Raw genomic sequence first — 20,690 nt, 5'->3', positions numbered from 1 at the left:
GACCATCAGGTCAAAGCCAAATAGGATATCACATTGTGCTCAGCTTCTAGAAAGTCAGTTGTTTTGTAGAAGAAAAAAGTAATTTCACTAAAACATGTATTTATGATTATTTTAATGGAAAATCTACTTATTTTGATACTAATCTTTTGTTTAGCCAAAACTTCCTGTATAGGTTTTTTTTATATTTCATGGACTTAAAAAAATATTATAAAGTTTTATTGTAGTAGGCTTCTGAGCTGCTTAACATTCACACATTTTTTCAGCATTCTGTTCATTAGTGCTTTTAAATTACATGTTATCTAGTAAACTTCTGCCCCTACATTCTAGTGTTTTATGCAATATTTACCTCAGAGGCTTCTAATGTTATCCATATGTAACTTCTTGTGCCAACACTTGCATATTAATTTTTTTCTTTTTTCTGTTTCCCCTGTTACAAAGGACTGATCTCAGATTTATCAGTCTGGGTGAGACCTTGGCCTTCCTAAATATTCCTCTAATTATAGAAAATAATATAGCATCATCAAATATATAATCAATTTTTAAAAATTTATAAAGTGAAGATTAAAGTATTTGGCTGCATGATCAAATATAAAGCCAAGAATAAATTTGAAGGAGTGGGTATTAAAGGCTGAATAGGACAAAAATACACTAATAACAAATCTGGTTTTTTGTCCTAGTAAGTAATATCATACAGATAAATGCTAACTTAAGTCTGGTGGGTGAATGGATGATGATGTGGGGCTTTTTTTACTTCTGTGGTGGGAGGGAGCCTGGTTGTAATTTAATGGTACCTAATGAGTTCAGTTTCTGAATAAAAGCAAGAAAACTTCTTTTCAGTACTTATAAGTCATCTAAAAGACAAAAAAGTGTACAAGCAAGAACCAGTGATAATTTGCCAGAAGTTTTAACACTAATTTATTTTACGGGCTTGATAATGCCTTTGAATTATTGTCTTGGCTTTTGTAAGGCTTTTGGAGACACCTGCTGAGAGTATCCCAGGAAATTAAAGCTGTACAACTTAACTTGATACAGATTGAACAGAAATTGTTGAAAAGACCATACCAGGAAAGGTTATTTATGCCACTGAAACTGGAAGGTTGTGTAGAACAACACTGCACAAAGATCTGCCTGCATCCTCTGGCAAATTATTATTACTTTTGCAGATCAAGCCAATATTTGAAGGCCCATACACGCACTTGATAAAATGGGGGAGTTGAGGAAAAAATATAACACAGGTCAATGAGAAAATTGTTGAATATGAATAGAGAATGGGAGATCACACAGAGAGCAACTGTGTTGTGTTGAACCTTGGGTATGGAATGGAAACTCAGTGTCCAAGGAACCTGTTCTAGAAGACAAGGTATTTAGCATAGCAGTTTAAAAGTACTTGTTCTTTTAGTTCTCAGTTCATGTTATACAGAAAATGCATTATTTTTAATATTACTAAAGGACCATTTCTTCATGCAACCTGTTTCTCTTAGAAGCTTGTCATATTGGGATGTGCACATATGAGACATCATTTATCTACTCATTATCAGTTGGGTTTTTGCCATTTGTTTGAAGGGGTTTTTTAAGAGCTAACAATTCAAACCCGGGTAGAATTTAAATAGCAAGGAAATGAGTGTTCTGTTGCAGTTGGAAGTAGGAAGCTCTTCCTAAGCAATGGTAGAGAAGCTAGAGAAGCTCCACTTTGTATTTTTGGGGGTTTTTGCAGATATAGCAATAGACGTAGGTTTTTTTTTTTTTCAGATATTAGGTATAGCAATTCACCTAGTTATTATATTTTGTATTTAGTTCTAGATATAGAAAGGGAAAATAATTCTGTGATTTTTAAATGGTCTTTTAAAGATTTTCCTTTCATTTTTGAGACTTCTGGTCTAACATAGGTCACTAGTACAAAATATATATTATATAGAATATTTTTTATGGCATGTTAACTCCCATAGTTCCTTAAACTGTGACATTTTAGTCTATATTTTGCAGTACATAGTACAGCAGTTAAGTCTTACTTGGACTCTCTACAACCTGCCAGAAAAAGAAGGGAAGCACATCTTTAAGTAGAGGAAAATTTTAAGTGACTTTTTTTGTTCTGTTGTTTGAAGATCTGAAATTAACTTTTAGGTCAAAGTGACTATTACACTTCCAAATATTTTTGTGTGTGTGTATGTGTACACACATACATAGGCATCATATAATCCTAGGAGAGCAATAAGAGATCTGTAAATATGACTAGAGGTTTAGGAAGTTGGATTCTGGGTTTTTTTTAAGCTAGTGAGAAAGCAGCATTTCTTTTGGCTGTTGATAATGTTCTCTTGAAAGTGGCTAATAGTTTCTAGTAATTAGAAAGGCTTGCTGAAAAGCAGTTTGTTGCAGGGGCGTTCTCTGGCTCTTTTATGTCTTTCAGTAATGTTGTAATGCCCTTCTCTGCCCCTGTGAAGGACACAAAGGTGAACAGTATTCCATACACAGCATGTAAAAACTGGTACCTCAATTAGATGGTTGTATAAACTGCTGAAAGTTACTAGAACAGCTGGCATCAGTGTTAACCTCCATCTCACTGTGCTCTCTTACACATCCAGGGTGTAATCACAAGTGCTGAAGAAGGCTTGACTTCAGGCCAGGCCAGTTGAGCCATGGTCCCAGCAGGACAAAGCAGGTCCTAAACCTTTTGGGACTTCAGGGCCTGTGGCTCTGGGTACTACTGCCTGTGAACAAGAGGTCCCCACTGGTTGCTTGTGGCTCCACTTGGTCATGACACCACTCACTGCAGTAGGAATTTGCCAGCCCACCATACCTGAGGATTTTTTTTTATCACTCTTGGGAGTAATTGCTGCTTTACTCTAGGGTGAGTATAGAATAACATGAGTACTATTAACAGATCAACTTACAAGTGAACCTTAAGTGTTAAATCTTCCTACTGCTGAAGGGGCATACTGGGATCTTGAATTGGAGCCAGTGTTGAAAGTTGTTTTACGTTTGATTGTATCAGTATGGCTTAGCAAGCCCTGGAGCAGCCCTTTGAGCCACAGTTCACAGCAATGCCAAAAGCAGTCTAATAGCAAATATGGGACTCCCAATAGACTACAACCAAGTGATACCCTAATTCCTGTGAGAACTTTCTTATAATCTAGAGCACAACATCTCATCTTTATAGTTTTTTTAAATACAAACAATTTAGCTATTTGTAATTTATCATATAAGCAAATTTAAGGACAACTTACTTTTTATAAATGTGCATCTCAGTTTGAATAAATATCAGAATAAAAAGATAGCAGAGATACTGCTGAGATTGTTAATTATTTTTTAATGAAGCCATGTTGATCATCAGTTTTCAAAATAAGCAGTTGTCCTGAAATTTAGCAGTATTCTTTGAATGTTGCCATTGAAATGATCTAATGCATAAAACTACTGCAAATTGTCCACCAGAGAGAGCTGTTGCAAAATTTTATTCCAACAGCTGTTGAAAACAATTGTTTGATTACCTTATTATAAATCAGTTACAGTATTTCCCTGGCCAAAGAAAATTGTAGGCAGTAGTATCATTAAAGGGCAAATGGATATGCCTAAGAAGGCATTTCTGTTTATTTAATTTAATTGGCATACAAATATTTAGAAACAAAAGAACACACACAGAAATTCCACACAAACTGCTTCTTCTTATTCTCCTTATATATCAGACTATCAGGAATGGGAGAAATGCTTGAAATTTCACAGAGTGCCTTTGGAGGCTCTGCAGGTGTCAGGGAGGAGGTGCAGTACTAACAGCAGCTCTCTTAGCTGAGAGCGGCTCTCTAGTGACTGCAGAGCAGAAATGAGACGCACAACGCACTGGCAGCCAGGATGTAACGTAGAAACCTGGTTTACTTCATTGCAAACAAATGGACAATATATATTGTACAATATATAAGAAAAATACAGCTGATACAAGTGCCACTAATTAACAAAAAAAACCCTAATATTAAGACTTAAAAATGCTCATTTTTGTAATATATACACTGCAGTAATAAGCCACAATAAATACATCAAATTTCATATCATTCATAATAAATACGGAAAATATAAATACAGAAGAATACAGTTAATTTGAATAAATTATTACAACATAAGATCTAGGTTAAGTTCTGTTGAATATTATTGTAGCTTATATTACCCTTTGGCATCTTCGATGTTACAACTTGTTTAAAAAAAGGAAATTAAGGAAATGTGTAGTTCATGAAGCTTAAAATTATTTCCATATACAGATTTTAAGATGAACTTTCTTTCCCTTTGCTTCTTCAAACAGTTTAAAAGCAGCAGTCCAAATAAATATCTTGCTTAACTGTTGAGACCTCCGTAATTTTAGTATGCAAAATCATCTGCAAAGGAAAATGTTAAGTACGTAACAATTATTTTTCTCAGAAATTAGTAATGTTAAAAGTAATGTACAAATTTTAAACAAATGGCTGCAATTATGCATTTTTACTAGTTCCATTTGAATGGATTACCTGTCTGAAAGACCATCAACGTGAGTGCTTTTGAGTTTATGCCATGGTGTACTATTTACCAGTTGCCAACAAAAATTTCAAAAGCAGTTTTATATTCTTGTGGGGAAATATATATATGTATGTATACAGAGAGAGAGGAACCTGCTAAAAGACAGGGATGGACTAGACAATGTGAATGTTAATATAGTCTGTTTAAACAGAACACTTTAAACATATACAAAGTAATGTGTTTTTTTCTGTTTCTGTTTTTTACAAAATTTCTACTAGTTGGAGATTGAAACAAATCAAAATAACCAACAGCCATGTTTTATGTTAACAGGTATTAACGAGTACACTTGTATTAATAATTTTATTTGTAAAAGGTTATTACACCAGAATGCAATGTAACTTAAAAGATCAACTTTACTAAGACAATATTACAGGCTGAGGATCTTAGGAACAGTTTTGTAATCTACAGGTTTTTGACTATTTTTGCACTGTTAAATGTCTAGCGCTTATTTGACATCAAACACATTTTAAACATATTTCACAAACTACACTTCAGACATATTTCCATAGAAGTGCCTACAATCAAGTCAGTTAAAAGAAGTGCCTAGTTATTAAGCCTTGTTTACATGGGCATTTGAGACCTGAAGTTGTGGTATTTGTGTGAAATGGCTTGAAAAAAACCATTGCTTGCTTCTGGTTTTAAGAGAACCAGCTGCCAGTGCACATCGTGATCTTTATAAGAAGCTGAAAACTGGTGCTGAATCTATATCTGAGACTCACAAATGGTTCTTTACAGTGATTCCCCCATTACCCCAGCAAGGTTAACCTTCATCCACAATCCAACCCAAAATTTCATTCTTAAGAATGTATTTTAGAAGCTTAAGATGGAGAAACCTAAAATAATTACCTGCCATAATGTACTAAGCCTCATTTGAAAATGCCAAGATAAAATGCTGATAAAAGGACATTTTGTCTTTGCTTTTAGCATCTCTTACTAGCTGAGAAACTGGGTATATAAGAATACGTGCCTGGGAGCAGAGTTAACTAAAATGATTTTGAACTTGTCTTTGAAACTGCCATCAGCAAAGAGTGACACAGTAGCAATGCTTCTAGGGTGCTGCTTTTTAGTTTTTTTTACCCCATGGATTTGGATAAGTCTTTTATTTAGTGGGCACTTGTATAACTCTGGTCTGGAAAAAATGTCAGTTCCTATTTCCACTGAGTTCATGTTTGGTTACAATATATTAAATAACAGAAACAATATTTCAATCTAACATGGACAAGCTTGTAGTGGATGTCCATATACTTTACCATCCTTGCTCTAAAGAAATCTTAATTTGCCTTTTTCCTTCCGTTGGGTTTTTTTTTTTCTAATATGTTTATTTTTCCCTTTAGAAGAAAAATAATTCTCATCAATCTGCCTCTTGCCTTCACCTTTATTTTCCTCTAAATTGTTCTTTCTATCCTCCCTGCACTCACTCAAGTGTTTGAAGACAAAGGATTATCTTGATCCTTGTATTAGAACAATGACATACATTTGTATCTTTCACCATTTTCCCTATCAAGTAAAGCTAATCCCATCTTCATGGTTTGTTGGAAAAGTGAAGTTAGAGATGAAAGTACATGAGAGACGAACTTTTTTTGACTTGAGTCTACTGGACATTCATTCATGAAAGAGAAGTGTCATTGCTAAGCTCCATACTAAAATAATTGTGTCAATTTTTTTTTTGTTCCACCCCCAGCCTTGGATGAAGGACTATGATCTCAATTGAGAAAGTGCAACACAGAGCACCAAGAATATGGTTCTCCAGTCAGCGGGACCTTCTGAGGGGTGGGTGTCTGCCTAACCTTAAAGACAGCAGTAGGGCAATATATAATTTAACTCTACAATTATGGAATGGCCTGGTTAGGGGTCTGAAAGACCATCTAGTTCCAACATCCCCTGCCCCTGCCACCCACTAGATCACGTTGTTCAGAACCCCACCCAACCTGGTGAATCAAGATCTCATTCTCAGCATAAAGGACAGTAGAGTTGCCCTTCTGCTCGATTTTAATGAAAAGTCTTACTGTACAACAGACCTCCCAAACACCAACAGGAAGGAAGGAAGTAAAAAGAAAATACTAAGGCTGCAGAACCGGTGTTTCATAAAGTGGATGTTCATATAAAGTAAAATCAGCTATTAGGGTAGCAGAAAAGTCCTCAGAGATGTTACAACTTTCCTCCTTAAGTGGACACTATACTCCGGTTTTGTTAGCCATAAAATTAAAAGCTGCCTTGGATTTAGGGGAGAGAAGAGACAGTGAAAAGGAAAAACTTGTGAAGAACTCAAGCGTGTGTTCGCTCAGACATGTTTAAAACTACATTGCACTTCTTCATCACTCCACAGTATTTGTACTTTGGATTTGACACTTCTTCGAGAAAATGGACAATAATTTGCACATGGGCAATGATTACAGAGAATAGCAAAATTAAGAATATTAAAAAACTTTGAAACACTGAAAAGGCAAATGCTGAGATTTCTCATACCGAGGAACACGTAAGTGAACTAGACTCTGTTTTGAAAATAACACCTTTCTACTATTTTAAAAAAATAGTAATCACATTTAGTATTTTAGAAATAAATTCTATAGAATATATTCTCTGAGTTAATTCTAGATTTTCAAAGTACTTTACATCAACTGTCCTGCAACCGTAATAAAGCAGATGAGAGAATTACTCTTTAGTCTTAGTGGGAAAGCAAAACACCCCCAAATGCTTAAGGATTTTCCATATCATCCTCTTCTATTCCTGAATGTTTCAGGAAATAACAACAACTGGCACAGTGAACATTGGTTTATAAAATTCACGAGCTGTAACAGTGGTCTTATTTAATAAATGTCTTTTAAAAGGATATCATGGGTCCATCTTGCTTTATGTTTGAGTAGGAACACCTGCATTGCTACAGGAGCAGCCTAGTCAAGGAGTTTCAACTGAGAGAATTCAGCTGGCAAAAGAAGACAACATGCAAAGGAGCAAGACTGCTTGTTGCTGCCAAGTATGGTGTTGCAGGAAAACTACAATCTTGCTGCTCAAATGTTAAGCACTAGACAGGTAAATGTTGTATATTCAACACAGCTTTTAGTCTGATTTTTCACTGTGAAACTTACTTTTTAACTTCTGCTCATTAATCCAGTTTAAGGAAAGGAGAGCTCCTTTCAGCTGTTTTTCATGTTAGTGAAAAATTTCTAGTCACTTCTGAGCTGGGCTGGGCTTAATTTGGAAAATGGCACAGTCTGCAGTACAAAAATTTAATTATGATGCCAAAACATGAGGATAAAATGGTATTTTATAGAATTATGTTTTATCACAGTATCTCCAAGTACATTACAAACCAGAGCACAAAGAACACGATGACACAACAGGACAAAGGCAAAGTCTCCTCTGTCTGAGCCCAGTACTCTCTATACAGTGTATCACATTTCTTCAGGAACACCTGAACTAATAAAACTCTTTATACATGCTCAGTTTTGCATACAAATACATGTATACAATCTTTAACAAAGCAGCTGTGTTTGTGAAGGTACTGCCTGGGAGGCAGGGAAAGCAACATGATCAGTTTATTAGCAGATTTACTGAAATAAAAAAGCCAAATCAGGTTAGAAACTGGATCTGGCCTGGGATCAGTCAGCAATCTAGTGAGTAACAGCACCACTAATACCACACAGGAGTCCTGCAGCACTTGGACCAAAGGCAGGATCCCACTGTTAACAGAGCAGGGGAGCAGCTGAACCTTATCTATAGCAAGTGATAGTTACTGTGGAGTAAAGTCCTTAAAATAAAAAGATGTCAGCTCCAATTATGATTCACTAGCAGGAACTTATGTAAATAAAAAATTGTAAAGCTTTACAAATCTAGAATTTTCTGATCTAAGTGGCATACTGCTCAACAAAGAATATTAGAAGCTCCTGCTGATCAGATTTTAATTTTAAGGATGTTTCAACAGACATGAGTTACAGCTCTTAAGCAACAATTGCAATTGCTGTAATCATGCCAACAAAATTTTAATTTCATGTCTAACATCAATTAAAGCTTTATATATATATATTTAACAATGCACCTCTTTCCAAGAGAGGTGAAGTTCACCTTATAGGCAAAAGGGCATCTGCTTTTAGGTGCTGTTCCAGTAATGGTCTCTGTGAAAATTCCAGTTTGTTTCAAGAAAGGGAAATGCCTTTGTTATGACTCATTTTTGTGAACGATGCAATATAATCACAAATATATACCAGGCTTCTTAGTAGCCAGATATCTTGGAAATGAAGCTGATAAAGACTATCAGTAATATAGATATTTTCACAAATAATACACTGTGTTGATACAGAAGCAAATACTGCTGGATATAATTTAGTAACATAATACTTTTATCACACAGAAACAGCCTACCCAAAATGAAAGGACTGGTTATCAACATGAATATTAACCAGCTGGGAAATGGGACACAGCATGTTCATACATGTATATACTAGCCCAGAAAATAACACTAAAATATTTTTCATCCCATGACTTAAGCCTGCTTTTCCTTAAATGAAGAGTATCTTTTTTGTTCTAAAATATAAATCAAAGTTTAAACAAGTGATGGGAAACTTGACTCTCACCTGATTTCTACATCCTACTCTAGATTAGAAATCTGTGCCAATGGAAATAGTAAATAACCATCACCTCAATATTTAAAGCTAGCTGAGAAGTTGATCACTTACTGTGCTTGCTGATATTATTAAAGATATTTTTCATGTGAAAGCACAGGCGCCAAGAAAATAATTTCTTATTGCTCAGTAAGGGCAGGAATAACAAAGCAAAAGATTTAATTTAACTTTCCCCTGAGAGAAATACCCCAGTAAAGTGTGTGGTTCTCCAACACACTCTGAAGTTAAAGAGCCGCTACTGATCCTCATCTACTGTCCCAGCTCAAGCAGAAGAGATTTGTGCTTTTGGTGCTGGTGTTAAGGGAGTGCCTAATTTAAGCCCGCTGTTAAAGCAAGACCCCTATATACACCGAGACTTGTTATATTCGCCCTTGGAATATCTTGAACAGAATAATTTATTCTTAAGTGCAGAACTATAAGGACTAGCACATTTCTCTTTAAAAATCGTGGGTATTTGCTGTATGGCATTGGAGAACACAGGCACTTACCTGGCTACTCAGCCTTAGAGAAAGAGACTAGAGTGGTCTGTGACTGCGAGGAACAGAGGCTGTGGAACTGCTGAGCCAGATAACCAACATGAGTGCGCTTTCCCAGGAGATGGAATACGTTGCAAATTTGGAATCCAGTCCCTAGAGAACTAGACTTTTCAATGCAGTTCATATAAAACATGTAGGACTTCTTGTGGAAACAAGTAAATAAAAAACCTTTCCAGCTACTACATGGAGTAAAAATATTTTGCTAATTTAGCATAAATACAAGGAATCACTTTGCCCAGATTTCATATAAAAACAATTAAGTTAGCTCTTTTTTTTGAAAAGCATATTTTACATCGGCAGTTCTTCTACTGGAGTACTGTACATGATGTTTTAAAGAGCTTCTAACCAGAAGAGTCACTGTTACAGAGATAAAATTTACACTGTGTTTACATGCACACTGTTAACCATCTAGATTTGACACAGATAAAAACTAAGATGCTGATCCGTATTTTGACAAACAAGACAGGCCTACATTTCAACTACTTGATGTTTAATAAATGAAATCTCAGTATCAGAGGAACAAAAATGCTGAAATAGATTCTGAAATCAAAATAAGGCAGTGCAGAATTACCAGTGCAGAGAAAAGCTGATTCCTATGCCTCCTTTTCTAAACAAAAGCAAGGTTGTTTAATAAATTAAAGATAGTTTCATTCCCATTTAATTTAAAAACAAGTGGATCACAATGTAATGGATATCCATATGATACACATATTCTTTTGCTTGCAGACTTTTGCAGATACAAAATTTCTGAAACTATTTTTCCTCACTGAATGGACTGTTTCCTAACAAGACCAAATGGTACTAAATTTGAGATACAATCAGAAGTCCACAAAAGCCAGTCTTGTACATGTTAAAAATTTAGGCAATCTAGACACTTCCACATTTTTTCCCATGCTTTATTTAAACTTTGATCAGTAAGGCTCTGCTTTTATCAATTGCATACTGACATATTCATAAACTGGCTTGGGAGAACATACAGGTTTTGTTACAGTGAATTTTAAGATCTTACAACATTGCCTCAGGGTCTGGAGCTATGGCATTTCTCCAAAGAGGTTCACAGTTCCCGCAGTTCGTACAGTACTGCAAAGTGGCACTAAAGTGCGTAAGGATCTGAACGGTGGCTGGGCTGAAGGTGCTGTGTGAGCTTAAGCTACTGCTTCTCCATTATATACAAGATCATTTTTCTTTGGGGAGGGGGTACTAGTTCTGGAATGCCACTGATTTTAGTTTTAAATGGAGGATTGTCTACCTTTCTCTATTCTAGAAGATGTAAATGCCCCCTTTCTGACTCTTCTGTTTGTCAAGAACAGTAAAAGAGAAAAATAGTACGCTCTAAAAATGTGTTTCAAGATGATTTATCACAAATAGTATTAGGAAAAAATAAGGAAGAATACAAGGTACTCCAGATGAAAAGTGGACATGCTCTTCGTAAGTAACTATGGATCTTCTGCTCAAATGAACATGCTGTTCATTTTTATCAAAACATGAATCTTAAACTACCATAAATAAAACAGAAACAGTACAGAACAATTAAAACCTTTTTTTTTTGTACAGTAGTTATTTTTACATTAAACTTACCACCTTTTCAGATATGTTGAAAATTAGGACTCTAAACATGATTATTTCAAAGTATCATTTTTAACAATCTTGCACAGGCCCGACAGTCAAAAACATGAAGTTTTGATTCAGATAGCTTGGCAGGTTTCACATATGTTCATAGGTAGGCTACTTTGAAATATGTTGGGTGTGTTTTTTACTTATCTGTTTTATTTTTATCAAAAAAGGGTTTGATTATTTTTATTTAAATCTTTATATGAACTGGTTTTGTGCAATACCACTGCCAGTGTAGCTTGAGAAAACAAAATGTGTCTGGAACATTGACTATAGTCCAAGTATTGTCTACCTCTTAAAAAAGTAAGTTTCTAGGAAAATCCAATGGGAGTGAATTTTAACACAGGAAGTCAGTCCTAGAATAATTTAATTTTAAACAGGCACAGTCTCTACCACTGGTGATTTGATGCACTCTTCGTGCAGTCTGCTCTTCTCTGGGAGGTTTAGTGAATTCTCAGCAGGGTGTTCCTGCACATGACTGTCACCATTCAAAGCTGAAACAAAGCCATCTTGAGAAGGACCTTTCAAGTATGAGTGAAATTCCACTGGTGGGTGACTCGGCCTATGCTCAGTGTATAAACTGTTACAGGGAGCACTACCATCCCCTTCAGAAGACGAGCAGCAAACAATCACTGATGGGTTTGCAGAAGGGTAATGAGGGCTACTAAAAGTTTCCTCTGATGGCCGTGTGTAGTCAACAAACTGTTCTGAAGTCATGTTGTAAGGCACCAGAGAAAGACTACCATTCTTGACAGCATCCCTTTCTGAGTAAGTCTCACCGATTTGGTTAGCAGTGCCAGCAACGTGGTTCTCTATTTGGTAATACAGAGTTGAAGAGTTAGTATAGTATGAGGCATTTTTAGAGTGGTTTTCATGCACAGCAGTTCCATCAGAATAGCAAAGGACAGAAGGAAGAGGCACCATATCAGCATGGGAGCTCATACTTTCTACAAAATCATCTGCTTTTTCTTCCTCCTCATCTTCCTCCTCATCTTCCTCTTCCTCTTCATCATCATCTGATTCACTAGGGGCTAAACTCTGTGTACTAGAATCTGTAACTCCACTACAAAAGCTACTCCCATCTTCCTCTTCCTCCTCTTCCCCTGGGCAGTCCAAGTCCTCGGCTGACTGGGAATGCATAACTGTAGCCGGGGGTTCAGTTTCAATCTCAAAATTTTCTGCAATCGAATATTCAACTGGATGGGGTCCTGGACTCATGGAACTACTGTGTGCACTTATCTCAGTGTGGCAGCCATTGAGTGCTGGAACTTGCTGCTCTCTGTTTTTCTCCAATTCAAGTTTCATTATCGTGTGCAAAAAGTGAGTCCGTACACGGATAGGGTTAAATTCGATTCTACCTGCTGTATTGCTACACCCTTCTTTAGTGCAACCACATGGAAAAGACATACGATCCACCTTTTAAAAAAGAGAATACACATTAACAATAGGAAGCAAAAGCCTGGTGACATGACAGAGCCTAGACAGCCTAGAGAAATGCAAAGGTGAAGTGGGATTCACCTTGAGAAATGCTGGTAGAATAAGTCAAAGCTAACAATCATTCAGGGAGTCAGCCATGGAGTTTAGCAGTACTGAGAGCACAGAAATGGGCCTGGACATGCTCCACTATTGCAGAGAAGGGAAAATTTATTCTGTTCCATAGGTAAAAGCACTACACAGTGGAACAAAAAATAGGTAGCTTTTCAATTTCTTGATCTGCTATAGCTTTACTTCATTTTGTGCTCAAATCCAGGCAAAAGTGTTACCAGAAACACCTTAAAATTTGGTAAAAATCATGGAAACTAGACACTCATTGAAACAAAATGAATTGATGTACAGAAACCTTTCTAAAGTTACCCATGGAGACATCTGATCTCAGAAAACAGGGACAAAAACCCAAGTGCATTTTCAAAGGTAATCCAGTCAATTCTAGATGCAATATTGTAAGATCAACAGACCAGACACAGAACTTCTACACCTAATATCTTAAAATTTTGAATCCATGTGTTGGCAAGTTTGATTAGACAGCCTAATGTCTGTGACTTTCACCTGCACTGTAACACCTAAATATCAAACATGCGCAGGAGAACCACACAGCACAATCCAGTACATCTTCCCCACATGAGGAGATGAAAACAGGAACAGCAAAGAGACTATATTATTTAAAATAGCAGAGAAAGTTTAGCTTGGCTTTATAGGATGATGAAAAATGCATTCAGGAAGAAAACTCAGCTGCACAACAGCAACTCAGCAGAACTACAGAAATATCTTTTAGGGAACATTGTGGGACATGTACAGCTAACACTATGCAAATGTACAATATGAAAAACCTCTTCAGTCTGCAAAGGAAAAACCTGCTATATTAGCAGATACCTTTTTACTGCCTATATGCAAATTTATCATGCTCAGATTTTAAGTATCATGCATGTTACATAAAGGACAGCATTGTAGAATGTCATTTATTGTTTCCCATAGAGTTTGGGCTATAATTCACACTTGGAGTGTCTGCTAATTGTTTCTAAAATAAAAGGTAATATCCCTTCTGAAATCTGCAGGCTACTTATTCTTCTGTTGTTTGCATCTGCCTATTTAGCTAAAGGCCTAAAAGGAGTATGAGGAACAGAATACTCGTGTAAGAACAAAAAAATACCCTTAAGCCATGTATGTGCCTAAAATCATACTGACGATATTTTGGGAGATTGTACTGATTGCCCACTATATAACCTTAAAACAGGGCATTAACAAACAGGTTGGACATCCCTAAGTGTTATTGCCTAATATTCAATTTCCAATAGTTATAACTTCAAGAACAGAAAGTACACACATGTGCATGGACACACAACCTTCCCCCTCCCCAGACAATTAAATAATGACAATAATGTAGACATTTACCTGACACTTTATGCCTGCAAGACTGCAGGTGCAAGTTTCTGGGTCACAGAACACACGGCAGTCACAGCCACAATCCTCTCTGGACAGGCGGATGGCTCGCAGCTCGTGCTTTTCTTCCACGTCGATCTTCTTCACTCCAGATGCTCGCAGCAATGCCCGCCGCTTTTTTGTAGGCAGGGGTTGGAGAAAGAAGTACTCATCTACTTCAGTGTTGTCTAGATCAATATCATCATCAGAAATGTCATCCAGAGTCAGTGTATTGGCTTCCTCAGATTCCACCGTACCGTTCTTTGTCATCTGTTGCACAGAACAATTAATGAAGTCCTTAAACGACGCTCATGCATACGTCATGTCATAGATGTCAATACATGAAATGCATTATCAATTGTCAAAGCTGTATGTAAAAATGCTGTATGACTGCCAAGAAGTTCCAGAAAATGATCACAGATACAGTGACCATGCATTTCTTTCACATTTAGAGTATGAATTAAAACCACATTTTTAATACCAAGTTTGTAATGAAGGTAAGAAGTTACCTGTTCTTTATTTACCTGAGTTTACTGTTTGCCATTAGCTGCTAGATCTCATGCCTTTCTGAAATCTAGCCTTTTCTGTATTGTTTCACAAGCTAATTTTTGAGACCTTAATTGATTCCTGTCTCTGAGCTCTCTGAAATTCTTAAATATCCCTTTTGAGATAGCAATGATACTACTGACATAGGTTCAGACCATGATGCATCAGAAGTTTGTGAAATGGTGTATTTTATGTATTACTCCACTTGCTGTTATACATTTCACATTACACTGGTAAAAGAGGGGGTAATAGCTCCCCTAACAGTTCTGCCTGGCCCTGGAACAATGGGGAGATTATTTACACCAAGTATTTCAACATATTAGTTCAGTAAAGTAGAAAAAGCAACATTAGAAGTCATCCTTTTTCCTGTACATTATACAGAGAGAGAGAGAGAGAGAGAGAGAGGTAAATCCACACAGGGATCAAATGCATCTTGAATCAGCTACTTGAAGCTAATACCTCACCATACATACAACTCAGCCTGAATATTTCACTCCAGAATGGCATTCTTGGTTATATCTTTTCATTTGACGTTAGCAAGGTAACACTAAGTAGACTGTGTTTATGTTTCTTTGATTTCTTTGTTTGTTTGTTTAATATACAATAGGGGAATGACCTACCTAAGAAATGTGATTTCTCTACTTTTATATACACAAGGCTCAAACCACTCCTTAAGCAGATCACTGTTATTTAATCTAAGTTTGAAACTGTGGAGGGAGAAAATTTCTAATCCCTGCTCCTGTAATTAATTTACTATTTTATTCAATTACTGTTTAATAAAAATTAATTTTTAGGGCTCTTACCCATGAGGTGAATGCTGTGACTGGCCAGCACACATAGGCACCTAAACAACCATTCCAGTCCTGGCATGTATTTCTCCTCCTCCTGCAAATCTTAACTACTTTGCTCCACAGCAGTAGAGCATTAGGGACTGGCCTCCAGCAATGTGCTGAATGCCACGTGCATCCCGCAGGCTGGAACATCAAATGTGTCCCACCAGCCAGCAGTTTGCCATTTCAAAGCACCTCAGCTCCTGACTCCTTTGCAGGATGATTTCCTTGATGTCGCCTCTAATTTTTTTTTCCCACTTTGCCACACAAAGAACAAATGAATTAATAAAAGGAAAGAGTCTATCATCTCTCAAAAAAACTGGGTAACTACAGAGGGAGGAAGATTATCAAAAACTACCAAATACATTTTCCAGAACTTCAGGGGAACATGAAGCTCTCTTGATTGTCATAATATTGCTCATCTGAATTAAACTTGATAGTAGATGGGTAAATTTTCTCATAAATCTAAATGTCAATGTCATAACCACAGAACAAAGGGCAATGATTATGTGAAGCCTTTGGGTGAAATTCAGTCCCACTCAGTAAAACAGGGAAAATGCAGGACATCTCTGCCTTGCCCTAGCTGGAAGTTATTCCTTATGGCTTCCCACAAAGGGAACCTACTGTGTCCACAGGCCAGGGAGACTTAACACCACTGGTCTCATGCTAATAATGTTAATTTCAGGAGACATTATGAGTAAGCAATAAGGACTCTCTTAGGTAATTTTTTGTGCTTACTCATGCTTTCTCAAATGATTGCCTTGTACCTTTCATTTGATAAGATGGCTTTTACATCAAGAATTTTCACACTCTGCTGCTAATAAGTGTTTATGCTCCTGTCAGCAGTGTTTACATCAACGTGCTGGTACTAAATGACCAAAGTGACTTGAAGATGATTTCACAGCCTTTATCTGGTTTTATCTAGAAGTGTTTCTTTTTTGGCCCTTTGCTTTTAGCAACAAAAACAATAAACAGTACCTAATATTATGGAAACTCAATATCAATATATTCCTGTATTTTTATATTTTTAACAGGTTCTACAGAAGCAAATACTTTCTACTCACCAATTTGTATATTTTAATGCAATTCAAAAAAATAAAAAAAATCCCAGAGAAACTCAAATTAAAAACCACAACAAAAATATTACTTTCTATTTACATAATGGTTTTCAAATAGAAAAATCTCTGACTAAACTTCATTCGACCCCATTTTCTCATTTTCTTCATTTTTCTGTGATGCACAGCAATTTTTATGCAAATTCTGATTAGCACATTTTCAATGAATGAATAATAGTTTTGCTGACATAACTGCCGACACTGTCACCTTAGAATGACTAATTTCCTTTTTTATTCATTTAGAAACTATGTGAATGACCAAGCAGCTCTTCCATATGTGTAATGAAAAATCAGCAAGGCCCTGTTTTCTTAAGCAAACAAAACATGCTCGGTGCTTTACAGCAACTCTTCACTAATTCAGCAAGTCCTGGATTTTCTTCTCATGTTTGAATTTTTCTTTTTTTTTTTAAACCCAAGCACAAAATCAGGGATGCAACTAAACTGAGGTTAATGGACTAGTTAAAACAGGAAGATTTTTGTTGCGTATGTTTTCATGCTCCAGATGAATAGGAATATTTCACTCTAGTAAAAGATTTAACACCAGTAAGACAAAAATAATGAACGCAAATAAGCCTCTTCCTACTCACTGAATACCTATGAAGAGATTTTGCAGAAACTTAATAATCTTAATAATCACCCACTCAAACAAATGGCTGGGAAGATGGAAAAATATGTATTTGGAAAATAAGCAGAAAGTATGGTCTGTGTCCCCAAAACAGAGTGGGTGGAAGCGAAACAAATTAATTAAGGAGAAAGGAGACACATCCCAGGCAAGAGGAGGGTTAGGAAAGGATGAAGAGCAAGCTCCAGTGCTTAAAGGCTAAAAGGCCTCATCTACTCTTTTAAGGTAAATAAGATCTGTGATTTTTCTGGATTTACGTTCTAGCTAAGAAAAGTGAAATATTTGTGTGCTTGACTATTCTTTACTCACTCCACTGGGGATTCCTCTCTTTGAGTTGATTCCTGGAAGTCAGCCAAGAGATCTACAGCTAGTCATCAGTTACACAGCACAATTCACACTTGATGCTCTGAAAATCCTGTGATGTGAGATGTTACAGGTATAACCTCTATCAAGGGATACGTCACTAACACTCAACTAGCTTTTGGTTTCCAACCTGTCCAAATATCTGTCTGTGATTCATCTTCATCTTGAGTGGTTTTACATTTGTTCTATGGCAGTTCAAATTTTATGACCATACAAATTTAAGAATCTAGTTAGCTATGAAAAAAAACCCAAACAGTTAGGAGACTGAAAAAATTAATTACAAATGTAAGGGTCATGCAGACTCCCTCAGGCCCTGAGACAAAGAACTCATGAACTCATAGTTCATTCTATGGAAAAAAATGCTCAAAGGCATTTCTTAAACTTGGAGGGTGCCACTTTGCTCTGTACAACTATAGAAACAGAGATGTAGTATCACAAAAGAAGGGGATGTGCAGCACAGAAACTCAGTTACTATTCTAAATATTGTTCACTTTTAATTACAGGATTCATCTGAAAAAGAGTCAAAAATACATACAATGCAATCCATGACACAAAACCCCAGAAATTCTGCCACCAGTTTTAAAGCAGCAGAAGGAACACACTGCCTTCCCCTACTCTCCTTTACTCAAATACAGAGTGTCTTTCCTCTCCTATGTTGTATTCAAAAGGACAGCTTTGTTGGGAAGCTGGCCCCAAGAAGGCCAATGGTATCCCAGTGTGCACCAAGGAAGTGTGGCCAGCAGATCGAGGGAGGTGATCCTGTCCCTCTGGCCACATCTGGAGTATTGTGTTTTGTGTTCAGTTCTGGTCTCTACAGTTCAAGAAAGACAATGAGCTACTGGAGAGGGTCCAGTGGAGGCCACAAAGATGGTTTGGGGTCTGAAGCACCCCTCTTGTTAGGAGAAACTGCGGGAGCTGGGCCTGTTTAGTCTGGAGAAGACTGAAAGGGGGTCTCATTAATGCACATGAATATCTCAAAGGAGGTGCCAAGACCACAGTGTCAAACCCTTTTCAGTGGTGCCCAGCAGAACAATGAGGAGCAATGCCCATAAACTAAACACAAGAAATGCTACCTCAACATGTGGAAGAACTTCTTTACACTGAGAGTGGCAGAGGACTGGAACAGGCTGCCCAGGGGGGACGTGGAGCCTCCCTCTACAGAGACATTCAAAACCCACCTGGACACACTGCCATGTCACCTGCTCTAGGCGAACCCTGCCTTGGCAGGGGCTGTTGAGCAGGTGATCTCCAGAAGTCCCTTCCAATCTTCTGTGATCTTGTGAAAACTAGCCAGGATTTGTTTTGACTAGCTAAACTGATATAGCTAGTTAATTTATCTGGCACATTTATTCTTTAATGGACATTCTTTGGTTAAATAGTATAGACACACAACCATAAAAATTGGTATACTGAAAACAAAAACATTTTAGTATCACTGCTCCTTACTTTCTCCCACATTCACTCAAGTTGGCCAAGAAAAGAAGCTCTTTCACTTTCTGTACCAATAATGTTACTATTCCTTTCTATAATAGGCCACTGGGCTTAGAAGACTCATTCTCTTCCTGGCACTTCCAGACTTCTGCTGGACACCTTGTTCAAGGCTAACTCCCACCACTCTCTGCTTTTGTTTTCCCCTCTGTAGAAAACGGTGAGTAGAGAACAACTTCCCTGTAAAGCACTTGGATGCAATGACACAGCAATGACAACTACAAGAGCACTTGGTATAATCAAACAAAAATGCATCTTCAGTAAAATTAGAAACCTCCAGGAAAAAATCAATTTAAACTCAAAATGGAGCTCATAGAAGGTGATTATTTTGTTTAACACACACACACCTTGGGGCCCTATAGCTCTGACACTGTTCAGTTAAATTCGGACAGAGACTGAAGTCTTAGACAAGCTTTACCTTTAACTTTAGAGAATTGAGTTTTTCCTCCCTTAGATGCTCTCTCAACATCTCCCGGTGGAGCCTCTCCTGTTCCATGGCAAACTCCCCCAGAGTATACTGGCGCACACTGTTGTGGCGAGTGGACATTCCCAGTGTGCTTCCTCCTTGGCTGGGAACACTGGTGAAGCCTTGCCTTCTCGTGAAGTAATACACAGTAACACAGTTGAAGTGGACATTCTTTGTTCTCTTCCGCTTCTCTCTCTTCAGGATTGAAGACGCTGGAACAGAGGCAGAGTTCAGTGTGAATGGCAGCAGCAGGCAGGCAGCAGATGTGTTAAGACAAAGGGAACCGCACAAGTGACAATATCTGACTACACAGACACTGTATTCCAAGGTGAGAAGAACATGAAGATAACATTAGAAATATTGACCACATATGCAAACCTAGAAGCCACTACAAGCTGTTACAGTCATGAACACCACTGTCTACTTCAGAAGAGAAATACTTGGTCAGGAAAGTTTTTCTTTCCCATCACATCATAAAAATGTTTTATCCTTTTACCAAGAACACAATCAAATCCCAGCAAAAGAAACCTCCTTCAGTGTCACCACACAGATAGCGATCCACTGACTTGCAACTCTTCCAATCTTTGCCAACAAAGTTGCACAAGGCAGCAGAGATCCACGTCGCTACAGCTCAGGGTCACGCTGACAGAAAAGAGTAGTATATCCTATTATCTAATTTGTGATAAATTGATGTTGGAAAAACTGTAAAAGCAGTATGTGTAGTGTTTCATTCTGTCTCAAAAACTCATACCATCATCCTCACCACTGAATGATACAGAAATAATTCCGACTAGCAGTCAGACCCGCTTTGTTTTTCTTCACCTTCATCCATCTTTCTGCTGCCATCCACTCAATACGTGTGTGTATATAGTCTAATGTGTAGAATTTTGACAAAAAATTAAATCTAGTATTTTCTGCCTCTTTTCTGATTCCACTCATACCTGTGCTCAGTTTTTTTAATAAACATATGCAGTAACATATGAAACTTGTTTTAAAAAAGTGCCAGATTTGAACTATTAAATATACTTCTTATTTTCATTCTACA

General features: G+C 37.1%; 1 protein-coding gene across 9 annotated transcripts in view; it reads right to left on the bottom strand.

Moving 5' to 3' along the window:
* Positions 1-3,843: 3,843 nt before the first annotated feature.
* The window catches only part of CSRNP3 (cysteine and serine rich nuclear protein 3), a 99,565-nt gene continuing 82,718 nt past the window's right edge, over positions 3,844-20,690 (bottom strand). For 8 of the 9 annotated variants that reach the window (XM_038142344.1, XM_038142346.1, XM_038142348.1 and 5 more), the window contains 3 exons: positions 19,598-19,857; positions 14,189-14,485; positions 3,844-12,715 (listed from right to left, as the gene is read on the bottom strand). In XM_038142344.1, coding sequence (XP_037998272.1) covers positions 11,672-12,715; positions 14,189-14,485; positions 19,598-19,857 — 1,601 coding nt within the window. In that variant the 3' untranslated portion in view covers positions 3,844-11,671. The remainder of the gene's footprint in view (positions 12,716-14,188; positions 14,486-19,597; positions 19,858-20,690) is intronic. The other variant, XR_005257545.1, reaches the window with a different exon arrangement.

The sequence above is a fragment of the Motacilla alba genome, chromosome 7 (assembly GCF_015832195.1).
Source record: "Motacilla alba alba isolate MOTALB_02 chromosome 7, Motacilla_alba_V1.0_pri, whole genome shotgun sequence".
Taxonomy (NCBI): domain Eukaryota; kingdom Metazoa; phylum Chordata; class Aves; order Passeriformes; family Motacillidae; genus Motacilla; species Motacilla alba.
Note: the sequence above shows the minus strand (reverse complement) of the source record. Positions and strands in the feature narration are given on the sequence as shown.